Source organism: Chiloscyllium plagiosum, chromosome 3, assembly GCF_004010195.1.
Source record: "Chiloscyllium plagiosum isolate BGI_BamShark_2017 chromosome 3, ASM401019v2, whole genome shotgun sequence".
NCBI lineage: Eukaryota > Metazoa > Chordata > Chondrichthyes > Orectolobiformes > Hemiscylliidae > Chiloscyllium > Chiloscyllium plagiosum.
The window spans coordinates 74,843,259-74,868,786 of record NC_057712.1 but is presented as its reverse complement, the minus strand read 5'-3'; the positions used below and the strand labels follow the sequence as shown (position 1 = coordinate 74,868,786).

At 39.0% G+C, this 25,528-nt stretch overlaps 1 protein-coding gene across 1 annotated transcript in view; it reads left to right on the top strand.

The window, feature by feature from the left end:
* Positions 1 to 22,314, top strand: part of tube1 (tubulin, epsilon 1) — a 40,431-nt gene extending 18,117 nt beyond the window's left edge. The window contains exons 7-12 of the mRNA XM_043684590.1: positions 6,450 to 6,637; positions 10,201 to 10,373; positions 11,884 to 12,024; positions 14,903 to 15,043; positions 18,270 to 18,444; positions 19,845 to 22,314. Coding sequence (XP_043540525.1) covers positions 6,450 to 6,637; positions 10,201 to 10,373; positions 11,884 to 12,024; positions 14,903 to 15,043; positions 18,270 to 18,444; positions 19,845 to 20,003 — 977 coding nt within the window. The 3' untranslated portion in view covers positions 20,004 to 22,314. The remainder of the gene's footprint in view (positions 1 to 6,449; positions 6,638 to 10,200; positions 10,374 to 11,883; positions 12,025 to 14,902; positions 15,044 to 18,269; positions 18,445 to 19,844) is intronic.
* Positions 22,315 to 25,528: the final 3,214 nt, after the last annotated feature.

The window sequence follows — 25,528 nt, the reverse complement described above, 5'->3', positions numbered from 1 at the left end:
TGTTGGCACTGAACTGGAGAAGGAGCACACAGGGCGCCATGGAGTCTCCTCTCAGGACTCTGTTCTTGGCTCTTGAGCTGCAACTATCCCTAGGATCACCTGCCCAAAACTACAAGTGTGACAGGCTCCGCTGTAAGGCAGACTCCATCCACCCAAGCTTCAGAGCTTGAGACTATACAGCGACATAATGGAAGGCAATGGAAGATGAATGTCTTCTCAGGGCAAGCTGGTGAAATTTCATTGTAAATACATCCTCATATTTGTAAATCAGAGACAAAACAAAGACGCACTCAACCCAAAACGTTAACTGATTTCTCTCCACAGATACTGCCAGACCTGCTGAGCTTATCCTGCAATTTCTGTTTTTGTCTCTGATTTACAACATCCACAGTTCTTTTGATTTTTACTCACATTTGTAAATATGGATTGACTTTTCATGAGCTGCTTGAGCTCATGTTATTTTAGCTGTAACTACAAGAAAGAAAGCACAGTTTAGCTATCAGATGTTTCATGGTCCAAGGTGTGAAGTGAACGGGCTATGGGACTCTGGATGGTGATTAATATGTTGATAATTAAGGTGAATCTTTCCAGGTTTCAATACATTGCATGTGCATCCCAGCAATCCAGTGGGAGTGATTTATGATGTTGCAGGAATTAGTCAAGAGCTTGGAGCCAGGATTTGTACTCCACACAGTAGATCAATGCCTAAGGTTCACATACAGTATTGTGTGAACACAAGCCTTTCACCTATACTATGTGGGCATCTATTTAATGCTATTGATCTTTGAAGGGTTTCACATCTCACAAAAGTGAAGATTGTTGCCTCACAAAATTAAATAATTACCCTGCCCACTCCAGACATGTTGGCAGGCACTTTCATGTCCATTGTACAATTGTTGTCCTATCGACATCCAGAATGCTGTCTTCAATCCCAACAATATAGTTCCCTGGTTTCCACGCCACGCAGTGGCATGTGATAACCCTCCCTTGTTTGACAGTTGCTCATGTCCTTAACTGAGTTGGATAGACAGTTCCAATTGATGACTTTCTGTGCAGCTTCCCTGACTGGTTACCATGGACCTACAGGGCTGACCGTAGCCCATTCGCCAGACTATAATGACACAGATCCCTCACCCTAACCGCCAGAAGCAATCAACTGACTGTTCAAGCCACTGGATTGATGGCAGACATGCCCTTGACTAATTGTTCTAGCATTTCCTGACTAAAGGTTGTCTCATTTGACTGAGGACTACTCCCCTCAAATTTTGAGACATGGTCATTTGGTTGAAGCTTACCAGTTTGTTTGCTGCATGTTTGGCAGACACTGGATGTTGCCGTGAGATTGATGTAGCATGATAGTGCCGTATAGTAACATCTCCACCCCATTGATTAATGACTGCTGCCAGGCATGACAAGTTGTCTGCCTTTGTTTGTGCCAGCAAGCAAGGCAAAACATAAGTACTATGAGTTCTGATTGAGGGAGAAAGCGCAAGTAGGGAAGGCAAGGCAGAAATGCTGTAAGCGTGGAAGTAGACACAAAGTTAGCAGGTTCTGAGAGCAGAAAGCTATCGAATTATAGTCATACAGCATGGAAACAGACCCTTCAGTCCAACCAGTTCATGTTGACTATGTTCCCAAACTAAACTAGTCCCACTTGCCTGCAGATGGCCCATATCCCTCCAAATCTTTCCCATCCATGTACTTATCCAAATGTCTTTTAAATTTTAACTGTGCCCCTCATGATTTTATAAATCTCTATAAGGTCACCCCTCTACCTCCTATGTTCCAGTGAAAAAAGTCCCAGCCTATCCAGACTCTCCTTGTAACAAACCCTCCATTCCAGGCAACATCCTGGTAAATCTTTTCTGAATCCTCTTTTCTGAAGTTTAACAATATCCTTCCTCAAACAGGGTGACCAGAAATGTACATAGTACTCCAGAGGAGGCCTCACCAATGCCCTTTACGATGTCAACATAACCTCCCAACTCACATACTGAAAGATATGAGCAATGAAAACAAGCATGCTAAACACCTTCTTAAGTACCCTGTTTTAACCTGTGACTCAATTTTCAAAGAATTCTGGACCTGACTCCTAGGTCTCTGTTCTACAACACTAGCCAAGGCCCTACCATTAACTGTATTAGTCCTGCCCTTGTTTGTTTTAACAATATTCAATACCTCAAGTTTATCCAAATTTAACGTCATCTGCTATTCTTCAGCCCATCGACCCAATTGATGAGGATCTCTTCGTAATCTTGGATAACCATCTTCACTGTCCACTATACCACCAACTTTGGTGTCTTCTGCAAATGTACTAATCATGCTTCATATATTCTCTTCCAAATCATTTGTATAAATAACAATCAACAGTGTACCCAGTACCGATCCCTGTGGAACACCGCTGGTCACAGGCCTCTAGTAAGAAAAAAAAACCTTCCACTCGCACCCTTTGTCCAGTGCCAGCAAGCCAATTTTGTATCCAATTGGCAAGCACACCCTGAATCCCATGTCATAGAGTCATAGAGATGCACAGCATGGAAACAGACCCTTCGGTCCATCTCATCTATGCAGACCAGATATCCCAACCTAATCTAGTCGCATTTGCCAGAACTTGGCCCATATCCCTCTCAACCCTTCCTATTCATATACTCATCCAGATACCTTTTAAATGTTGCAATTGTACTGGCCTCCACCACTTCTTCTGACAGCTCATTCCGTACACTTACCACTCTCTGGGTGAAAAAGTTGCCCCTTAGGTGTCTTTTATATCTTTCCCCTCTCACCCTAAACCTATGCCATGTAGTTCTGGACTGCCCACTCCAGGGGAAAGACCTTGTCTATTTATCCTCTCCATGCCCCTCATGATTTTATAAACCTCCATGAGGTTACCCCACAGCCTTTGACACTCCAGGGAAAACAGCCCCAGCCAGTTCAGCCTGGTGTCTTGTGACTTCTAACCTGCTTCCTCAGTATTCAAGTGCCCAAACAAACCTTTCAGGTGAAGCTATGTTTCACCTACACTTCACACAATCTAGTCTATTGCATTTGCTACTCACAATGTGATCTCTTCTACATTGGGCAAATGAAGCGTAAACTAGGTGACCACTTTGCTGAACACTTGCACTTCAACAGACCACCTTGTTTCATTGCCAACATCTATGTCTTAGGCTTGCTGCTGTGCTCCAGCAAAGCTCAGCATGAGCTGGAAGAACGGCACCTCATTTTCCACAGGGGGACCCTGTAGCCTTCCAGACCCCATACCGTGTTCAATGACTTTAAGGCTGGAGCTCTCCCATGTCCTTACCCCAGGCCTTGTTATTACATAGTCTGCTATTCCACACAACCCATTGTCAGCCACTAACAATTACCATTAATAGCTATTTGTGTGTTCGATTAGTCTACCAAGTGGAACCTGGCTTTACTAACACCCATTTAAACAACATCTACCAGCTCTACCATCATCAATTTTTTTTTTAATTACTTGCTCAAAAAAAACTCAATCAAGTTTGTGAGACACCACTTCCCTCGCACAAAACCATGCATACTATACCTAATCGATCCTTGCCTCTCCAAATGCATGTAAATCCTATCGTTCAGACTGACCTCCCACAACTTATCCATCACTGATATCGGACTTGTTGGTCTATAGTTCTCAGGCTTTTCTTTACAGCCTTCCTTAAATAAAGGTACAACATTAGCCACCCTCCATTCCTCTGGAATCTCACTCATGGCTGCAGTGATACAAATATCTATGCGAGGGTCCCTACTATTTTTGCCCCCAAATTCCCACGACGTCCTGGGATACACTTGATCAGGTTCTGGAGATTTTATCCACTATGGTGTTTTCTAACATCTCCAGCACTTTCTCTTATGTAATGTGAACTGTGTTCAACATATCAGTATTTATTTCCCCTGAGTTCTCTAGACTCCATTTCTTTCTCCACAGTAAAACTGACATGACATATTCATTTAATATCTCTCCAATTTCCTAACGTTCAAGACAAAGACAACCTCACTGATCTTTAAGGGGCTCTACTCTCTCTCGTTGCTCTCGTGCTCTTAATGTACTTGTTAAATCTCTTTGGATTATCCTTAACCTTATCTACCAAGGATATCTTATCTCCTCTTTGCCTTCCTGATTTCATTCCTAAGAATGCCCCTACACTCTCTATACTGTTCAAGCAATTCATTTGATTTCAGCTGTCTATATGTAATATATGACTCATTTTTACTTTTGACTAGAACCTCTATGTTTATTCATCCATTGTTCCCTAATCTTACCAGCATAATCTTTCTAACAGGATCATAATGGCTCTGACCTTTCACACTTTTGAAAGCCTCCCACTTGTCAGTCATTCTTTTACCTTCTAACCCTCTACTCCAATCCACTTCTGCAAGTTCTTGTCTCATATCATTAAAATTTGCCTTACTGCAATTAGAACTTTAGTTTTTATGGAAGGCTTATCCTTTTCTGTTATTATTTTAAAACTAATAGAATTATAATCACTTGTCCCAAAGTGTTCACCTGCTAGCATTTCAATCACTTGCCCCTGCCTTATTTCCCAAGAGAACATCAAGTTTTGCACCTGTTCTACAAGGAACATTTATATATTGATAAAGAAAATTTTCTTGAATACATTTAACAAATTCCTCACCATCCAAACCTTTAACACTATGACACTCCCAGTTAAAGTTCAGAAAATTAAAAGCTCGTATTTATATTTATAAAATTATAACCCTATTATTCTTGCATTAATGAGATCTGTCTGTATATTTGCTCTTCAATTTTCCTCTAACTATTGTGGGGGCCGATAATACAATCCCATCAAGGTGATCATCCCTTACTTAATTCTAATTTCATCCCATATATTTTCACTGGATGATCCATCAGTAATATCCTCTCTAATTACAGTAGTAATGTTTTATTTAAACAAAAAATTCACTCCCCCCTCCTCTCAATCCTTCCAGTAGCAGCTAAAACCTGGTTCGTTGAGCTGTCAGTCCTGTCCTTCCCCTGCCAAGTTTCTGTAACAGCTGTGGCATCCTAGTCCCATGTTTGATACATGCCCTGACTTCATCAGCCTTACTTGTGAGACCCCTTGCATTGAAATAAATGCAGTTTATTTTTTCAGAGTAACCTCGTTCTCTGAATTCCTCTTCTCTGTCTTTTCTAATTAATTTGTGAATTTGAAAAGTCCTTAGGTACACTCTGGTTGAATCCAGAGTGTCCTGACATCGCATTGCAATGGGAGATGCCGGTGCTCTCCAAAGTGAAGTACTGTATATTAACTGAGTTAGGGGTTGCTGTGAGGCTGGTTTGTGTCTGATGACTGTGTCTGTAGGTGTGCATTCACCGCTGATGGAGCATGCTCTGAGATGTTGGTAACTGCTGTTCAAAATAGAGCTCTGGGAGAGCAAGTGGCAAGCTGAAGTCACCAGGTTCCCACTTGTTGTTAGGAATGATTGTCAGCTAGTTTCTATTTGGCGGGTGGGATAGTGCATAGCAGCATATCAATTAGGTGAAATTGGGGAATAATTCATGGAAGTAATGCAAATAGGCCCATCACTGCTCATTAGCAACATTATCATCTTGCCATTCAAAGGTTTGTTGCAGAAGCTGACTTTTTTTCTCAGTGTTAAGAATCTAATTTCTGCTGAGCTTGCCTTATTGTCTCAACTGACTTACCAATGTCCTCGTCGTTCAGGGGCTGGAAAGATTCCGTCACAGTCTCGGAATAGGAAATAGGTCAATCAGTGACTCAGATGAAGAGTAACTTCTTTACTCAGATGGTGGTGAATCTTTGGAATTCTGGAGAGGACAGTGGAGGCTTAGTCATTGAGTATATTCAAGGCACAGATTGACAGAGATTTATCTATTAAAGACCATCAGGGAAAATGGCATTGAGGTTGATGGTATGATCCAATTGAATGACAAAGGAGGCTAGAGGGGCCAAAAGCCTGCTCCTGCCCCTCCTTTCCCATCTTACTTCATAACTCTCAATTTCTCACCATTCGGAAAATATTTAGATTTGTTTTTTTCAGCTTCACAGTGGATGGCCTTTCAATTTCTCACATTGAACTGTAACTGCCTTTTTGGTTTTGCCTGTTCAATAGGGTTGTGTATATATTCTTGCTCCCTCCTGTACACAATTTGTGTGGCTGTTTAGTGTCACATGAAAAATTACATCTGTAACTCTCTTCCTTCATTAAAATTGATGACAGATGTGATGAAAATATGAAGCCCCAGCTTGGATTCCTGGGGAAAATCTCTCGTCACATCTAACCTTCCAGAAAATGTTCCTTTCAACACTATGCTCTGTCCTCTATCTCCCAACCTTTCTGCAAATGTAAATCAAAGTTTACCTAAATTAGATCTACGGATAAATTGTTTTCAGCATATTTTGTAAAATAGTATGAGTTGATGAAGTTTTAACAAAAATTCCTTTTAGGGACTGGTTCTGGTCTGGGTACCTTTTTGCTGAGCCTTCTAGAGGATGAGTTTCCAGAAGTCTACAGATTTGTTACGTCTGTCTACCCTTCTGCTGATGATGATGTGATCACTTCACCTTACAACAGTGTTCTTGCCATGAAAGAACTGACTGAGCATGCAGATTGTGTTTTACCCATTGAAAACCAGGTATGCATGAAAATATTCCAGGATATACCTTTTCAAGACAGAATGTAGTTACAAATAATTTAGATTTATATAGCATGCTTTTAAAAAGAACAACTCACAACAATGCTTCATGGGATTGTATTATAGATACAAATACCAGCGCTGAAGAGAATTCAGATAGAGAAGCAAAAGTATAGTCAAAAGTTTGAAGGAACATCTGAAAGGAGGAGAGTAGTGGACCGGTTTACTGAGAAATCCAAACTGAGGACTTAGCTGAAAGCATAGGCACCAATGGCAGACAAAAGAAATGAGATAAATGTGAAACTAACGTGGAAGAATTGTAGAGTTCGTGAAAATCCGTTGAGTACACAGTTAAGGAAGTTAGAGCTAAGGAGAAACATGGCCATGGAGACCTTGATGAAAAGTTGTTGTGGGCTGTCCAAACATTGGTGGTATAGCAATAACAAAAACTTAGTCTGGATTTTTAAAAACTTGTGGAGTACCTCGGGACCTTCTAAAATGGGTTATGCCACTTGGATCCAGAGGTCTCGCCCCCAATAGACAGATTCTATTTTACTGGGGGGGAGATATGGAGGCAGAAACTGGAGTGAGGTGTGACTTCCACATTAGCGAATCACTCACCCAGTAGGGCCCTGAACTCCATGCTGAGTTTTCAGCTGGAACTTAAGTCACTCCCTTGACTGACAGTAAGGTCTGTATAACTGTGAAATTATTCCAATGTTGTCTTTTTTATGTGGGTTTAAGTATTTAATGTTAATGTAAATTAAATGTAGATTTAGTGAAATCTGTAATAGATGTTTGGAATTTTCACCACAATCCTCCAATTTGGAGTCTGTGTGGTGGATGGACATGTTCAGATTGAGATGTGACAACTTGCTCTGCTCAGCATGGCTCCTGTGGCTTGTGGACACTGGATGAGTTAGCATCAAAGGTGTGAAAGCAAAGGGTTATGGGTTGATATTAATATGGCATGGGCAGTTGGGCCATGTGGCTGATTGAAAGGGTCATGGTGACATGAAGGGCATTCAAAGCCATCGGGGTGTGCAGGGACTTGAATAGTGTGGATGGGATGATTGAGAGTTAAGAGGGCAGCATCTTCAAGAAACCAACTGGGATAAAATCCAAGAGAACCTAATGTTAATTTTAATTATCTTATTTTTGGGAAATGTATTTATTCAATTCTTAGTGATTTTAATTTTTGAGCATTGTATTTGAAAGTTTTTAACTGTTCCAGAGGCACATTTATCCTGAAAGATGTGTACTTGTATAAACAGTGTTGCAAAATATCTGCTCTTCTTTATATTATTATCGTGGAAACCTTCAGTTATATTTCAGGATGCAAATAATGGAAAACTGACAGTGTTGTTGCAGTTTTTAAGTCAAAACAGCCAGATATAAATCCATATCTCTTGTAGCTATTTCAAAAATAAGATGAGCAACTGAGCTAATATGTCAGAACAAAAAATCGTGGAGAATGAAACAGAGGCAGCATTTCTGACATCAAGTTATCAATCTGCAATGGTAACTCTTTTCCTCTTAAGATGCTTCCTGACGTAGAGTATTTCCAGCATTTTGTGTTTTCAAATTTTCATTTGCACAGATTTTCCTTTTGCAGTAAGCTCACATCACAAAAGGTATAAAAGGAGTAAGTTAGGAATATGCAACCAATGAGTGACCAAGTAAGTGGAAGAGAGGGAGGTAAATAAAAGCACTTTTATATGAAATATTGCAAGGAAAAATAACTTCCTCTTTCATGGAATTCAATACTTTGTGGCTTAATCACATTTGATGTTAACTCTGCATAGCTCCCAAAATCAGACGTTCAACAGAAATGTTAATTCTGTTTCACTCTGCACAGATGCTGTCTGGCATGAATATTTCTAGCATTTCTATTTCTATAAGTAAGCTCAGTTTTTCACATCAGCTCTGAAATAGCTACTAGAGTGATTTAATTCCTGGGATTGTTTGAGCTCAGAAATTGTCACAACGTTGTCAGTTTGCCATTAATTGTGTCTTGAAACAACAGTTTTTAGATTTTTGTAAATAGAGATGGGAATGGTTTTTGAAACCAAATCAACCTATGAATAATATGTTTTGCAATAATCAATACAATTTATAGTCTGGCAGTCTACAGATCATTCAAGCTTTTTGTGAATTCAAGGCCACATAAGGAAGACTCTGTTTTGAAATGGGCCATTTTGGCAGGTAGTAGAATTGCTGATTAATTGAAGTCTCTTGGCAAGACTCCCTGCTGTGGCTCTGCTTCTACCAGCAAGACCAGATTGAATGGCTGTACCCTATACATCAGCTAATCTGTCTGCTCAGTGCAACTGTCTATCATCTGGCTGAAAACACTAGCATCATGGTTGTGTTATTGCACTAATAAATAAGAGGTTTGAACTAATAATCATGACAAGAGTTTAAATGAGCCAAGACCGTTGAAAATTTGAATTCCGTTTTAATAAAATTGAACAATTAGAGCTATTATCAGTGGTCTCGAGGGGGTAGGAGAGAAAGATGACATAAAACTTTGAAGGAATCTTGTTTTGAAGGAATCCTACTTGTGTGTCTGACTGTTGTGTGACTACGCACCCAATAGAGGTAGCTCTTAATTATCCATTGAAGAAACCAAAATGGCCACACACAGTTGAGACAAGTAGAGTTGGGCTGTCACTGCTAGTTTTGCCAGTGGAAGACAGATTTTGGATAAGTGGAGCAATTTCAGGCTGACAACCTCTAACTAGTGGAGTGCCACAGGAATTGAAGCTGGGGCCACAATTATTTTCAATATATATTAATTACTTGGATGAGGACAGTGTATCATAGCCAAGTTTACGGATGACACAAAATTAGGTGGGAGGCAGTTGGTGAGAATGACACAGTTGGCATTTGGATATAGACAGGTTAAATGAGTTGGCTAAAACTTGATAGGTGGAATATAATGTGAGGAATTGAAAGATTAGGCATTTTCACAGGAGGTATAGAAGAGCTGAACATTATTTAAACGGAGAAAGACTTTAGAAAGCAACAGAGTTCTTATCCATGAATCAATGGGGAAAAGGCAGGAAAGTGGAGTTGAGGATTATTAGATCAGCTATGATGATATTGAATGGTAGAGTGTACTCAATGGAGTGAATGGCCTAATTCTGATGTGTTTATAGTCACATGAACTCCAATGTCCTGAGAATTAATTAAACAAATAAAACCTTTTGATTTAGCTGATTTCCTCAATTTGTAGCTTCTATGTATCCCAACCTTGCCTCCATGCTCCCCCTTCCTGCTCAACAATAATATCAATCTGAATGGCTCCTAACCAAGAAACAAAAATTTTTTTTAATGAATTCCTTCTATCAAACTCAGCAATCCTTTCAGAATACTTTTGTTTTGGCATTTCCTGGCTACTACAGTCCTGCCACGCGTTCTCTGTTTCCCCACAAAATATTAAGGCCTGTATTTGTCTCTCAAATATTTTGTATTATACTAATGTAATATTATGGTTTTATATAGCGCTAAATTTCAAAATGCATATTGCCTGAACTCTATCATTTTTTTTCTTAAAACAGTCCTTGATTGACATAGTGAACAAAATCAATCAGATGGCCAATTCTGGTAAATCAGCGTCTGCAATAAAACTGCAAAGTACATTGATTTCTGGTCAGTCTAAAGTCAAACGACAGGAAAAACCATTTGATGCTATGAATAATATTGTAGCTAACTTGCTGCTGAATTTGACCAGGTGAGTGAATGTTTATATAAATAATTGTAGTATTCAACAAGTTGGGATAGCTGTGGGCTGGTTTTGATCATATACAGGGGTCAGAAAGAAATTCTGTAAATTTGTCTGCCACGATTGACCAGTGTTGTTGCAGACGCCAGTGAGAAATTTAAAAAGTAGAGAAAGAAAATGAAAAAAGGGATTAGATGGACTAAGGGTGTGCACAGAAACTGAAAATCAAGACAAAGGGAAATAGTAAGGGTTTTGCTTAAAAAAAAAGAAAATGGTCAAAGAAAGATGGAACCACTTGTAGGTAAGACCACCTTTTATTTCAGTGTGAAGCGATGAGAAAGGTGCTTGAATGTTTTGGAATAGATAAGACGAAGTTAGGCAAAATAGAATTTGGGAGTATCCAAGGAGAATTGAGAGAAAGCCAGTATTGTAGTCAAGGGATCGGAGTTTTGCTACTGAGAGTTGGGAAATCTCTTGACTCTGCAGACCTGCCTCAATTTAAAAGCCCCGTTAGGCCTAAAGTTCTCTGAGTGTTAGTAGAGGTTTGAGTCAGCTCCGCAGGCCCAAGGGGGTGGATGCATACTGATGCAAGCTTGTTACGAGACTGGCTGTGGTTCTTTAGAAAGTTAGTCCAGTTGTTTTAGAAGCTGTTAAACCCTTGACCTCATTTGTTTCCCTGCCCATTTTTCATTAATATTATTTATGCATGTAATAAAATAGTCAAAGTTGCATAATTGCTCAAAAAATCTTAATGTCTTCTGTTCTATACTGTGAAATCAAATTGTATTGTTTTGGACTGTTGTCATTTCATTCAATTGCTTCTCAAATGGACATTTTATTGCAAATAACTTTGTATTTTGTAGAATGCTTTAAACCTCTACAGGGAAATTTGGCTCTTTACAGATAGATATTAAATAGTCCTCAAAAATCTTTTCTAAAAGATCTGGTCAGAAGCATTAATCAATTATTTTTGAAATTAAGAATTATGTTAATTGAACAATGCCATGTCCATTGATTTACAAAATCAATATATTTTGAATGTTTGTGGGTTTAAGCACTTTCTGTAAAAATAATTAGCTTCTTGCAAAATGGTACATTGTCATCAGGTATTATGCTAATCAAATACTTGAATTTATTTTTGATTTTTAATAGATTTATCTCTCAACTTTGTTTCGCACTGGTCAAAAATATTTTACTTTTGTTTTTAACAATATGTGTGTAATAGTTTTTAGAAAGCATTTATTTGGTTATACAATGAGCACTCACACAGTATTTACTTATTTGCAGACAAGATTTACTGTCTGCAATTTTAAGTAGTGACAGAGATGATTTTTTTTCCAGATATAACATGAACAGTACACTTGACTAATCAATAATTTGCCCTAGATTTTCTGTGTTGCAGTTTGTTTAATTCTGGAATCTTTTCTGATGAATAAGGTGTCATTAGAACAACATTTTACATAGCTCAAGATTGTGTAAAAGTGTTGATATTAGTTTACTTGTCTTATTTTTGTTGCAGCTCTGCTAGGTTTGAAGGATCTCTCAACATGGATCTTAATGAAATCACCATGAACCTGGTTCCATATCCACGGCTTCATTATCTTGTTTCTAGTCTAACTCCTTTATATTCCTTGGCGGATGTAAACATTCCGACAAGAAGGTAGGGCCTTTGCCAGTGTTTTTGGAAAGAAAGTCATATTGCTCAGTTACTGGTTCTTTGACATTACTACATCACCACTGTTTCTCCACCAACTGAGAGATTAGGATCATACATGTAAAACCTGGATACAAAATGGGGGAAAAAAAGCTGATGGATGAGATTGGGAGATAGGATAAACAGAAAAGAAAAGCATTGTGAAGATTCTTGATAATATGAAAAGAGGCAGTAAGTTAGAAAATATTCCAAAGAACAAGTATGTGGCAGCTGAAGAAACTGCAATCAATGCTGGAGTGTAGAGGACAGAGAACAAGAAACAATGCCTGAGAAATCAAGCTGCAAGAAGGGTCATAGATGACAGTTGAATGTAAAGAAAATGGTTTTGAAATTGATCCAAGGAAGGTGAAGAAGCCAGTGTGCTTGGTGAGGCAGAAGGGCTTAGAAGTGTGGAACCCTTGAGTGAGTGATAAAGTGGTAGAAATATTCTAAATGAATTGTGGCATCCTGGTGAAATTGTAAGACCGGGAGGAAGGGTTGGTGTTGTAAACCTGTAAGATCCACAGTCTGGCAGAAGGTTCCTGCCAAACTTTACATCCAGTCAGTTGGAGGATCACGCAATTGTGTACAAGGATAAGTGCGGGATGAATTGCATCTTAGCTACAATCAACTGGGGACAAGGAACAACCACATCAAATACAGGACAGACAGTTGCTCACCCAGGGAAAATGCCCATCAAGGACATGTGAAATCTGATCCTGCGGTTTTTGAGTATCACAAACCCAACTTGTATCAGCTAATTTAACACAAAATGAGTGTTCAAATCTGATTTATATCAGTTTAGTAAAGCATTTACATGATTAGTCATCAGAGAGGACATCATGGTTCCTTTTTCATTAGATTTTCAGATGGAGGGAATCTCTTAAAAAGAAGCGAAGATTTCTGGAAATACTCCCAAAAGTCTTCTGCAAGGTGTTGTTAAGGACAAATTAACTAATTTGCTTGTGTTGTTTAATAAGGAAAGAGTATTTCTGATGAGGATAATGCAGTTGAAATAGTGATATCAAAAGGCATTTAACATAGTGCTGCACAGCAAATGTGGATGCAAAGTTGGAGATCATGGGAAAAAGGAAGAGTAGCAACATAGAAACAAAAAGTGATTCATTGAAAGAAACAGCAATAGTGGATAGTTTTCAAAACGAAGGGCGGTTTAATGTGACATTTTGCAGGAATTGCTGTTAAGGCACCTGGCTGTTATTAAATAAATGACTTGGACATTGTGCATGTTTCAAACTTTGGGGATGAGGTAAAATTCAGAAGTATTACAGTGAAAGAGATGGGTTGTACCTCAGAAGGTTATGGTCAGATTGATGGAATCAACACAAAAGTGGTAGATGAAATTTAATGCAGAAAATGTGAAGTGACGAATCTTAGTAGATAGAATGGGATAGCAATAGAAACTAACTGATTTATTGCTACAGGTCCCTTTAGAATTCAGTGCATGAATCATTAAAGGCTGCATGACAGGTTGAGAATGTGGCTAATTAAGTATTTGTGATCCCGGGCTTTATGAATAGGGCATTGAATACAAAAGAAGGGCATCCTTTTAAATCTATATATTTAAAAAAAGGATTGGCCTCTGGATTTGGACTAGAGGGAGGTCTCACAGAGCTATTCCTGCCCCCACCTCCCAACTCATTGTACTCTCCCCATGATCCACATTCCATGAATCCCCTCATCCTGCATTTCTTTTCCATGGCCTGGGTCTATCTATGATCTTGGCATTTTGGTGCTTGTCCTTACTGCAGCAGCCACAGTCTTCTCTATGTTACTGCTGAGGACAAGTTGTTGGCCTCTGCTTTGTTAGTAGCTCTTGGTTGGTAAGTCATCTACCAACCCCCACACACATACCCCCCCTCTCCACACACACACACACACACCAATCCACCAGCTGATTGGCAACGGTCCTGGTCTGTCAACCACCGTAGACTCTCCCAACAAGAGGCAGCACTGATCAGACCACTCTCCATAGGTCCAGCTGGCTGGCAAGTATCCTGACTCCTGAACAAGAGTCTGCTCAGTGACCGAGCTATGCTCAATTAGCTGAAACAAGGTGGGTTGGTGATATTCAAAACCACAGGATCAGATTTCACATTTATTCGTGGCATAAAGCTTCACCTTTCCACTGGGGTGTGCAACTGTCTGTCCTGTATTTGATTTTATCCCCAGTTAGAATATTAAATACACAGAATGTGGTGAAAGCAGATTCGATCAAGGCTTTCAAAAGAGAATTCAATCATTTTTAGAAATGTTAAAATTTGCAGAAGTGCAAGGGGGTAGCCACTTGGTGAATTGCTCGTGCAGAGAACCAGAATATATGTCTGCTATGCTATAATGTGGTTCTGGGTTGGTCTATAAAGCTCAACCATTGGCCAACAAAGGGTGCCATCAAGCAGTATGAGCATTTGGAGTTGGGAGGAGATTGCAAGAGAGATTTCTGAATACAAATTCTCAATAAAATGTTTTTAAAAAGAAAAGTCTGTATCTACTTTCTTGCTATTGCACATTAGCTCTATTGAATTAGTTATATTAAAGTTGTATTTTTTTATTCACTCATGGGACATGAGCATCACTGGCTAAGCCCATCCCTAGTTGCCCTTGAGAAGGTGGTGGTGAGCTGCTTTCCTGAACTGCTGCAGTCTATCTACTGTAATTAGACCCACAAAATTGTTGGGGATGAAATTATAGGATTTTGTTATGATTAAAACCTAGTCCTGCAAGTTTAACATTACGATTAATGTGAGGAGTTTGCTTTTATATTTTATATCTCCAACACATCGCAAACTATCCCAGCTGCACACTCTTTGATTCTTTATTCAAACAGGTTGGATCAGATGTTTACCGATGCTTTTAGTAAGGATCACCAATTGATGTATGCTGACCCAAAACGTAACCTGTACCTTGCCTGTGCATTGATGGTCCGAGGAAATGTTCAGATTTCTGATCTTCGAAGAAACATTGAGAGGTTTGAAGGAAGCATGTGCACACATGTGAAACCATTCTTTTTGTGTTATGTTAATTTAATGTAGCTGTTGTTCATTTAGAAGTTTCATACTTGGAAGAGGAAATCATTTTTCATCAAAGCACCTCCAGAATCATCGAATTATCGCACCAAGAATAGGTTATTTGGCCCATTGTACCTGGAACAGCTGTCCGCAGGAGCAATTCACCCTGTACCATTTCCCCACCTTCTCCCCACCACTCTTCACATTCGTCTTTTTCAGATAACTACCCTGTTCCCTTTTGAATGATCAAGCCCCTCTCCAGCACAGAGGAAAGTCTATTATCCAAACGACAAGGGCGGGAAGTATTTTGTTCGGATAATCGAATGTTCAGATTAGCAAATGCCAGATAACCGTTTATCCAAGCATTGGCAACTTGCGGTCTTGTTCGGATAACCCGAAATTCGGATATTCTAGGTTCCTCTGTGTGTGCTCAGACAATGCATTGTAAACTGTAACAATTCACTGTATGGAAAATGTCTGTGCTTTTTATGCCAATTCTTTAATTCTGTGCCTTCTCATTCTTGAATTTTTAATAAGTGAGAACAGTTCTGTCATATTTGCTCTGTTTGGACAATGTGAATACCATCATATAATTAATTAATACAATTTTTATTTTAAATAACTGACAATTATTACAATTTGAGCAGGATTTCCTGTTAGATGGGGAATTATTTTAGTAGAAAGTCAGTTTTTTTTCATATGTTCAAAGGCTGTGTTATATTTTAAATTAAATTCTTTATTTCTATGGAAGTTCATGAGCAGATATAGGTGATAAATAAATTGTACATGTTGTGGTTAGCAAAAATTTATAACTATATTTGTAACTTTTAAAAAAATTAATGCCAGTTTTTAACCATTTTCCAACAGCTTTGACTTGTCGCTGGGTTCCATGGTGACTGCACATCCTTTGGTATTTTGCAAAACCTAACCATCATTTACTAAGGGAGGAAAAAGGGAGAGGCTATTGAAATACGTTTTTAAAAAGGAAATTCTGTAATAATCAAAAATGCACTTTTTTTCTTGCAAAAGTGCTGAATGCTAGATTAGCATTTAATTCTAGCATTTATAGCCAGGTATAAAGACAAATGGCATAAGTGCTAGTCTTACATTATGTTTACTTTGAGTAAGCATTTCTGGAAAGTACACTAGTGATGAATTTCTCCTTCCCTGCCTTTGAAATTGGCTAATAGAAGATAGACCAGGAATCTAACTTTGTGTCTTCCTAGTTTATATGAACTGATGGTTAATTTCTGATGAAAAAGCACATTTACCCAAATAAACATTTAGTTAGGTATTACTAATTTCTCTCAAGGTAGATTTTCATTACAACTGTTAATTTTCCATTCAAAGAATTGAAGCTGTAAATGGCTTTGTTAAAATAAAGCAAATGAAATTTTGTCCCTTGTCTGCTCTGGTTCTGAAGAAGCAGATTGACAGTCTGAAACTGGAGAGTGGTAACTCCCTGGGGAAATTAGTGGTAAGGAGGTCATTTAATCAAATAGGAGCATGGCAAGTGAGGGACCCCTGTGATTTCACACCTCCGCTCTGATTCCACGGTCAGGAGGCCTGTGGACAGCCTTGCCACCCACTGACAGTTTATGGCCCTTATGTAGGCAATTAATGTTGTCAGTAGTATTGATCCAGCTTTACAGGGAGAATTACAAGCCAGTTCACCAGGAATCCTGTGATATAACAGGATCTTTTGCCTCAGATGGGTGTTGTACCAGCAGGAGCCTCTGCGTGCCTGGTAGCAATATCATTTAATGTGCTGCTGGCCTCTAATTCTCTGTGAGAGACTTCCTGGGGAAGACCTGCTGCTCTCTAGTTAAGAGCCTGAACAATCATAGAGGTTTACAGCATGGAAACGGACCCTTTGGTCCAACTTGTCCATGCCGCCCAGTTTACCCAATTAATCCAGTCCCATTTGCCTGCATTTGGTCCATATCCCTCCAAATTTGTTCCATCTATGTACTGTCCAAATGTTACTTAAATGACAAAATTGTACTTACCTCCACTATTACCTCTAAAAGCCTGTTTGAGACACTCACCACCCTCTATATGAATTGTCCCTCTGGTATCCTTTGTGTCTCTCCCCTTTCACCTTAAATCTGTGCTCTCTCGTTTTAAACTCCCCTACCATGGGAAAAGTTGTTGACTATATACCTTCTCTATGTCTCTCATGATTTTATAGACCTTGTAAGGTTACCCCTCACTCTCCTACACTCCAGGGGAAAAAAGTTCCAGCCTGTCCAGCTCTCCTTATTACTCAAACTTTCCAGTTCAGGTAGCATCCTAGTAAATCATTTCTGTACTCTTTCTAGTTTATAATACCCTTTCTCTTATAGGGCAACCAGAATTGCATGCAGTATTCCAAATGTGGTCTTACCAACGTCTTGTACAGCTGTCCCCAAGACGTGCCAACTCCTATTCTCCATGCTCTGACCGATAAAAGCAAGCATGCTGAAAGCCTTCTTGACCACCTTGTTTACCTGTGACTCCACTTTCAAGGAGTTATGAACTGATATCTGGATCTCTTTGTTCTGTAACACTCTCAGGTCCTACCATTGACTCTATAAGTCTTGCCCTGGATTGACCTATCAAAATGCAACACCTTGCATTTATCTCAACTAAACTGCATCTGCCAATCCTCAGCCCAATGGCCCAGTTCTTCAAGATTTTTGCTATATTCCCAGATAACCTTCTTCACTGTTCACTACACTGCCAATCTTAGTATCATCCACAAACTTACTAACCCATATCTCCTAAATTCTCATCTAAATCAGGTCACAGGCCTCCAATTTGAAAAACAACCCTGTACCCCCCCATCCTCTGTCTTCTACCTTCAAACCAGTTTTGTATTCAACTGGCCAGCTCTCCCTCGATCCCATGAGATTTAACCTTACTCAACAACCAACTATGTGGTATTTTGTCCAAGTCCTTGCAATGTAGACAGCATCTATCGCACTGCCCTCATCTACTTTCTTGGTCACCCATTCAAAACATTGACTTTTATCCCAGAAAATTGAACTTAATAATCAAAAGAAAAATTCTTAAAATTTCTTTCAAATTCACTGCAATGATTACTTAGCTGTTTCTTCATTAACTATTTTGCAGTATTATTCCATTTTAACATCTGTGAAAGCTGCAGTTATCATTCAGCGTGATGTACCCTGTGTTCCTATACAGGTTGAAACCTTCTCTCCAGTTTATCCCGTGGAATCAGGAAGGTTGGAAAACAAGTCTCTGTTCAGTACCTCCAGTTGGTCATACTCACTCCTTATTGGCACTAGCTAACAATACTTGTGTTAAGTCTACCTTCACTGATCTAAAGGATCGATTTGTGAAACTTTACAAGAAAAAGGTAAATTCCGAATAATTCATATGTCTTGATGGTATCTAAGAACTTGGGTTAATGGCAGAAAAAAATTTAGCTATTAGTTAAAGGAGCATTAGTTGGATTGGGAAGGAGGGGCAGATGTATCTTGTTGTAGGGGGGGTGCACTTATTTTTGTCTTAACAGGCTGCACCACCTTGCACTCATTGGACCAGTTGCACGGGCTTTGGTGAGGTGGTGGCTTGGGCATATTATTTACCATGTCAAGGTGGTGTGTTCCTGCAGAACCACTTATGGCCGCAATTGGCCTCCGGGTGGGAAAACTGTCCATGACCTTTCTTGGCACTGATAAGATTCAGTGGTTTGGGAAGACAGCGGGCACATCACCTCTGCACCTTCCCTCACCATTTTCAAGCCCCCTGCTCACATGCCTAAGGGCTACAGAAAATTCCACCTAGGAATTCTGTTTATCAATGTAATTACTTCTATCTGTTTCTTTAAAAATGTAAAATTTAGAACTTGATATTACAAACATGCTTTTCAGTCCAGGTTGATGGCTAAATGACAGAGACAACTGGTGGTGACTTTAAACTAAGGGTCACCATGCCTCAGCAAGGGATAGGATCAAGAAAGTGGGATTTTCATGGTGACTTTAACTCGTGCGGGAATTCAACCCACACTCTTTGCACTGCCCTACAGTGCAAACCAGCTGTCCAGTGCACTGAGCTACCATTGCAATAGGCCCAGGACAAGAATATTAGCATGAGAGCCCGGTGGTTTATTGATATGACACGTATTACAAAACAGAGGCAGAGAGCTCAATCAAATCAGCCTTCCTAGCTCTATATTCACAACACAATAAAATTAAAAACATCAAAGACCCTCAAAATTGACTCCAATGATTCCTAAACAGACATTTGAATAAATAATTCCAGTTTCTGTGAATAATAAATTTGGACACCAGGTTTGTAGCTTAATGAAAATAGAGCTATTTATTAATAATACAGTAGCTTTACTAGAGCAAAATTAAACAACAAAGTAATCTAATTAATTCTGTGATTTAAACCCAATAACCTTTGTTTTCAGCCCCATTGAAACAAAAGACCAACAGACAAACAAGCACAGTTAAGGGATAAATAAAATTTAAAAAACAGCCAGATTAGTTGAGCGTTTCTCATGATTCATTGGTCTGCATTGTATCTAGTGTACAGACTTTTTAAAAAATAATAGATTAAGAGCTTGAGGGAGCTCTCGCTACCACTTAGCAAGCAAAATCAAAGATGTTCATTTATTCTTTCATTAACATTTCTTTTGTATTACTTACCTTTCTAATGCAGTTTGACCACATAATGATAGGGTATTGCTAGCAATCACAAGGTTTCAGTGAATTGTTTGAATAATGAATTGTACTAATTTTGCCATTTCAGGCTCACATTCATCATTACCTCCATGTGGATGGAATGGAACAAAGTTGTTTCACAGAAGCCAAAAATTCTTTGTCATCCCTAATCGAGGAGTACAATCAGTTGGATGCTACTAAAGGACTACCAGTCACCAATATGCCCCGTCTTTCCATTGCAACGTAAAATAGTATATGGTGAAAGGAAGGGTGTTAAACCCATATTAATTCTAACCTCAGTAATAATTATTTTCCAAAAATTGAAATAATCAACTGCACAGTTATAAGCATTATATCATATACAAGTTGTTGCTCAAATCTAGAAAGGGATTTATACCTGACACTGGCCAAATTATACATAAAATGTGTCCTGGTGTAAGATTTTGAATGTGAATTCTCCTGATCTATTAGTGTTTATCTGAATCCACTTACATTGGTGAGTTAGTTGGCCGACAAACCTAAATACTGTAGATAGACCGACAAAGTTGCTGGAAAGCTTGAAATGCTGTTCTCACCAAGAAGATGATTCAAGTATTGTATTCATCAGTAAATTAAGATTAGAAAAAAGTCAACGTTCTTATTCCTGACAGTTTGGCAAAGATGTTGTTGGGTCATTGGAAGTTTCACCCACCTATTGGAGCACCAGTAATGAATCCCCATCAGTTACGTGAACTAGGCCTGATGCACTTAATTAGCCACCTTCAGGCCTTCCAAGTGGTTGAGTTTCCAAGCAGCAGTAATTCTGTCTGTCAAAAATTGCTGGCCAAATGAAAAACATTGCATCCACCCTGTGCCCTTTGTCATCTTCAGACCCCAGGTCACGGAAGGGCTGGTGGGAGGCAAGGATAGGAGTGGCTTTCAATGGCCAGGCACTCTTTACTAACATGTTCCTTGATCAGGCAAAGAGTGACTGCCTGCCTCTAGCAAACCTGAGAGGTTCTCCTGAATAGCCTTCCAAGGGTATGAAATACTGTGCAACTTTCATTTAATCCCTGGATCATAAATGAGATTAATTGACATCTCTTCTCAGGCGGGCAGCAATGCTGCGTCAATCCCTTCTATCCTCCAAATTAATTAGGGAGTTTTCCATCTGCTGGGAAGCTGATGTTGTCACATGTACTGAAATACAGTGAAAAGTGTTATACAGGCAGATCTTACCATACGAAGTGCATCAGGGCAGCAGAAAAAATTCCACATAAAGTGTTACAGCTGCAGAGAAGGTGCAGAGAGAAAGATTGGAATTAACATTTGAGCAGTCTATTCAAAAGTCTGATAACAGTGGGGAAGAAGCTATTCTTGAACCTGATCATACGTGTGTTCAAACTTTTATATCTTCTGTCCAATGGAAGAAGGTTGAAGAGGGTTATTACTGAGATGGGAGGGGTCTTTGATTATGTTGGTTGCTTTCCTGATGCAGCTGCAAGTATAGATGGAGTCCATGGATGGAAGGCTGGTTTGCATGATGGACTGGGCAATTTGGTAGGCTCGTGTTGATCTGAGCCAGGACTAACTTCTCAAAGCATTTCATAATTATTGAGGTCAGAGCCACTGGGCGGTAGTCATTGAGACATTATGTACACTTACAATTGCACAATGTAAGTACATTTTTCTTTGGCACCAGGATGATGATGAACAGGTCTTCTTGAACAGGTGGGGACTTCAAATCATAATAAGGATCTCGAGTAAGATCATAGTTAAAGATTTCTATAAATATTCCCACCAGCTGATTCACAAGAGATCAGATTGCACGGCCGGGAGTTCCATTCGGGCCAGTCACTTTCAGTGAGTTCACACTCAAGAAGGCCGATCTAACATTGGTGACAGTGACTGTGCGTATTGCTGCAGCCATAGTTAAATGGCCCGAATCAGCATGGTTCTTACCGCAATGAGCTGCATAAAATCCAATTCTGTGATCCATGGGGGGAGTTAATAACCTTTTTGATAGAACATTTTGAAATAAATACTACCATAGAGTTATGGTTCACAGATATTTGTTCCATTATCAAAAGGTTAAGATATTGACATGTTAGTGAACTGTAAAGCATTAAAATGACACTTCAAAATTTGTTGAATTGTTTGAAATCCCATAGTTAAAACACTTTTCTCAGTTCTGTGAAATTGCAACAGGCAAGAAAACTGTAAAAATTTCTTTTCTGGATTCTACAAGTAATCAATTTAGTTTGCATTCTTGCTTGCACCAGTGACCAAATTTTAATCATTCTTATAAATTATCCATACTAAAACTTTTCTGTAAGTGAAATACCAAAGGTAACCAATGGTTGCATGAGTATTAATATTTAAAAGATGGGTATACAGTATGTATTTTTGCATATGAACCAATGTGAATTTAGCATGCAAGTTCCATGCTATTTATATGCATTTATCGTTTAACGTTTTCTCACTGATAATTCTATTAAAATTATTTTGATATATTTACTTCACCATTATTTGGCTCATATATAATATGCACTTACTACTTTGTGCATTTGGAAAAAGTGTGTTACGTACAGTGCAAATCCCACCATCCTGTTATGAAACACTATATAAGTAAGTTCAAAGATTGTGAGAAGATTTGTAGCTCGGGTGTTCATTGTTGTGGTTCTGTTCGCTGAGCTGGGAATTTGTGTTTCAGACGTTTCGTCCCCTGTCTAGGTGACATCCTCAGTGCTTGGGAGCCTCCTGTGAAGCGCTTCTGTGTTGTTTCCTCCGGCATTTATAGTGGTTTGTCTCTGTAGTAGTGTTGTCCCAGCATGAGCAAAACCAACGTAGTGTACAAAATCCCATGCAAGGACTGCACAAAACACTACATAGGACAAATAGGAAGACAGCTAACGAGCCGTATCCATGAAACCAACTAACCACGAAACGACACGACCAGCTATCCTTAGTAGCCACACACACAGATGACAAGCAACATGAGTTCGACTGGGACAACACTACTAATATAGGACAAGCCAAACAGAGAACAGCCAGGGAATTCCTAGAGGCATGGCACTAATCCACAGATTCTATCAACAAACACATCGACCTGGACCCAATATACCGGACACTGCAGCGGACAGCTGGACCGGACAACCAGAAGCGGCAGAGACAAACCACTATAAATGCCGGAGGAAACAACATAGAAACGCTTCACAGGAGGCTCCCAGGCCACTGAGGATGTCACCTAGACAGGGGACGAAACGTCTGCAACACAAATTCCCAGCTTGGCGAAGAGAACCACAACAATATAAGTAAGTAGTCGTTAACACCACCAGTGAGTGGTTTTACAGAAAATTTAAAATTTTCATGCATTTTGTGGACATAACATCAAGCTATCGAGTACAAGTTCCAAGTGTATAAAATATCATTGTTTGTTTGATATTTTTCCAATCTAAAAGGCTAATTACTCTTCCTTTTATACATTGTATCTGTTCTGAACTGAAATCTGCAACTTTTAGATTAGATTACTTACAGCGTGGCCCAACAAGTCCACACCGACCCTCTGAAGAGCAACCCACCCAGACCCATTCCACCTCTTCACCTAACACTACGGGCAATTTAGCATAGCCAATTCATCTAACCTGCACATTTTTTTATATGTGGGAGGAAACCAGAGCATGGAGGAACTGGAGCACCCGGAGGAAACCCACACAGACAAGGGGAGAATGTGCAAACTCCACACAGACATTTGCCTGAGGCGGGAATTGAACCTGGGTCTCTGGCACTGTGAAGCAGCAGTGCTAACCACTATGCCACCCCCATTTTAATTCCATTCTCGCTCAACAATGTTGCAACTGAGACAGGTAGAATGCACTGTTGCTCACGTTTCTCTACGCTATGGGTCACAACAGAAAATGAAAGTATTTAACCCAAATCCTGACATGGTGTACTGTTACTTTCTCCATAATCAATTTATAATGAAAAGCTCTATTCAGGTTTCTTTTATAATAAAATTATAATTTTGTGTTTATTAAACAACACACCTTTCGATAAATAGATAGAATTGGTTAATACATAATTTGTAATATGATTATATCAATGTGTACTGTCCTAAATAGTCCAAAACAAACAAACATACACATCAGCTTAATGGAAAGAATAGATTTTTCTTTAGGGATTCATGATGGTCAGAAAGTGTTTTTCTTTTTAATGGTGGTTATTCCTGAATGCAGAATCAAAAGATGCAGAATGCTTTGTAATCTATCATTTTGGTGTTTTTGCACATGTGGTTCAGTTACTAGTCATGTGTAATTGTCCAGAGTGCCTTGACAGATACAGAATGCTCAGAAAATACAATATTGAAGAGTTCTTTCAGTCACTCTTCCAGAAGAACAATTGGGTTCCACCCTGACCTCAGAGCAAAAGTATTTTCGAAACTGGAGTCATAAGTTGAACATGTTGTTCTGTAGCAGGCTTTTCCCAACTGAAATATCAAAACACAACCTCCAAATTTACAAACGATGTTCAAGCAGAATAGCCATAATATTTAGTCTTAAAACAATCGGGTGTGTTCCCTGAATTGAGTGCAAGCAACTAATTCCTTGAATTATTTCCATTTGATTTCTAAGAAGTAGCTTAATTTAAAATAAAATGTTCCAAAGATCTTCACATTTACCTTTTTAGATGCCTAGATTTCTTTATGTCCACAAATGTTATTAAGTAGAAAGTGACTTCATAAATATCATTGGATCTGCAGCTTTGCCAAAACAGACTCTATATGGATTCATTAACTGTACACGATAGGGAGAATTGACTTTTATTTAGAAGTTGTGGATTGTTTTCTTTAGAATGTTGCAGATCGCTTTAGTTGCTGTGGTCAGCTTTTGTTATAGTTGTTAAGAATTTTTAGAGCAAGTTGTTGCCCAAGGATTGGCTCCTACATGAAATGAAAGCTTTCAATAAAAGGATATTTTTTTAAATCTCAAAACAGTAATGACAAGCAGTTAAGGAGGGTAAATTGCCTCCATATTTTCAATTATCTTGGTTGGTAGCAACAAAGACTTGTAGGGTGTTTTTTAAAGCATAAGACTACATCTTTGTCCAGTTAAAGCTAGTTAACAATGTTTTATTTTGGCAACAAGGAGCCAATCACATGATATCCTTGATTTTCTTTTGAAAAAGAGAGTTTATCAACACTATTCCTGGGGGGATGTATAATAAAGATGTGATGTCAATCATCAGACCTTTTCCTCAACTCTTACATGCACTGACAAAATAAAAGGGAATAATTTCTAATGCAAGAGCATGAACAAGGAGTATATATTTTTTGAGCATTGGACATCTTTGAGATGTAAGGGTTTATAATGTCCTTTAGGGAAGGAAATCTGTTTACTTGGTCTGGCCTACATTTGACTCCAGACCCACTGCAATGGGGATGACTCTTAACTGCATTCTGGGGCAATTAGGAATAAGCAATAAATACTGGCCTGGCCAACGATGCCCATATCCCATGCATGAATATAAAAGAACCTAACACCACATTGATTTTTTGAACCATCTGTTTTAGATAATGTAGTTATCTTTTAAATTCATAGTTTCTTAATGCTCCTTTCCAATTCACTGGGTTATTCTTCCTCGGAGAGAGAGAGTAATCACCTGCCTGTTTCAGTTCTGCAGCCCCTCCCCCCACCCCCCCAAAAAAAGAAAGTGGATCTGAAGTTTTTAATTTTTTAAGGCTTGATCATTGCAAATTATGTTTCCATCTCCAGCGTGAGGATTTTCACAATGTTG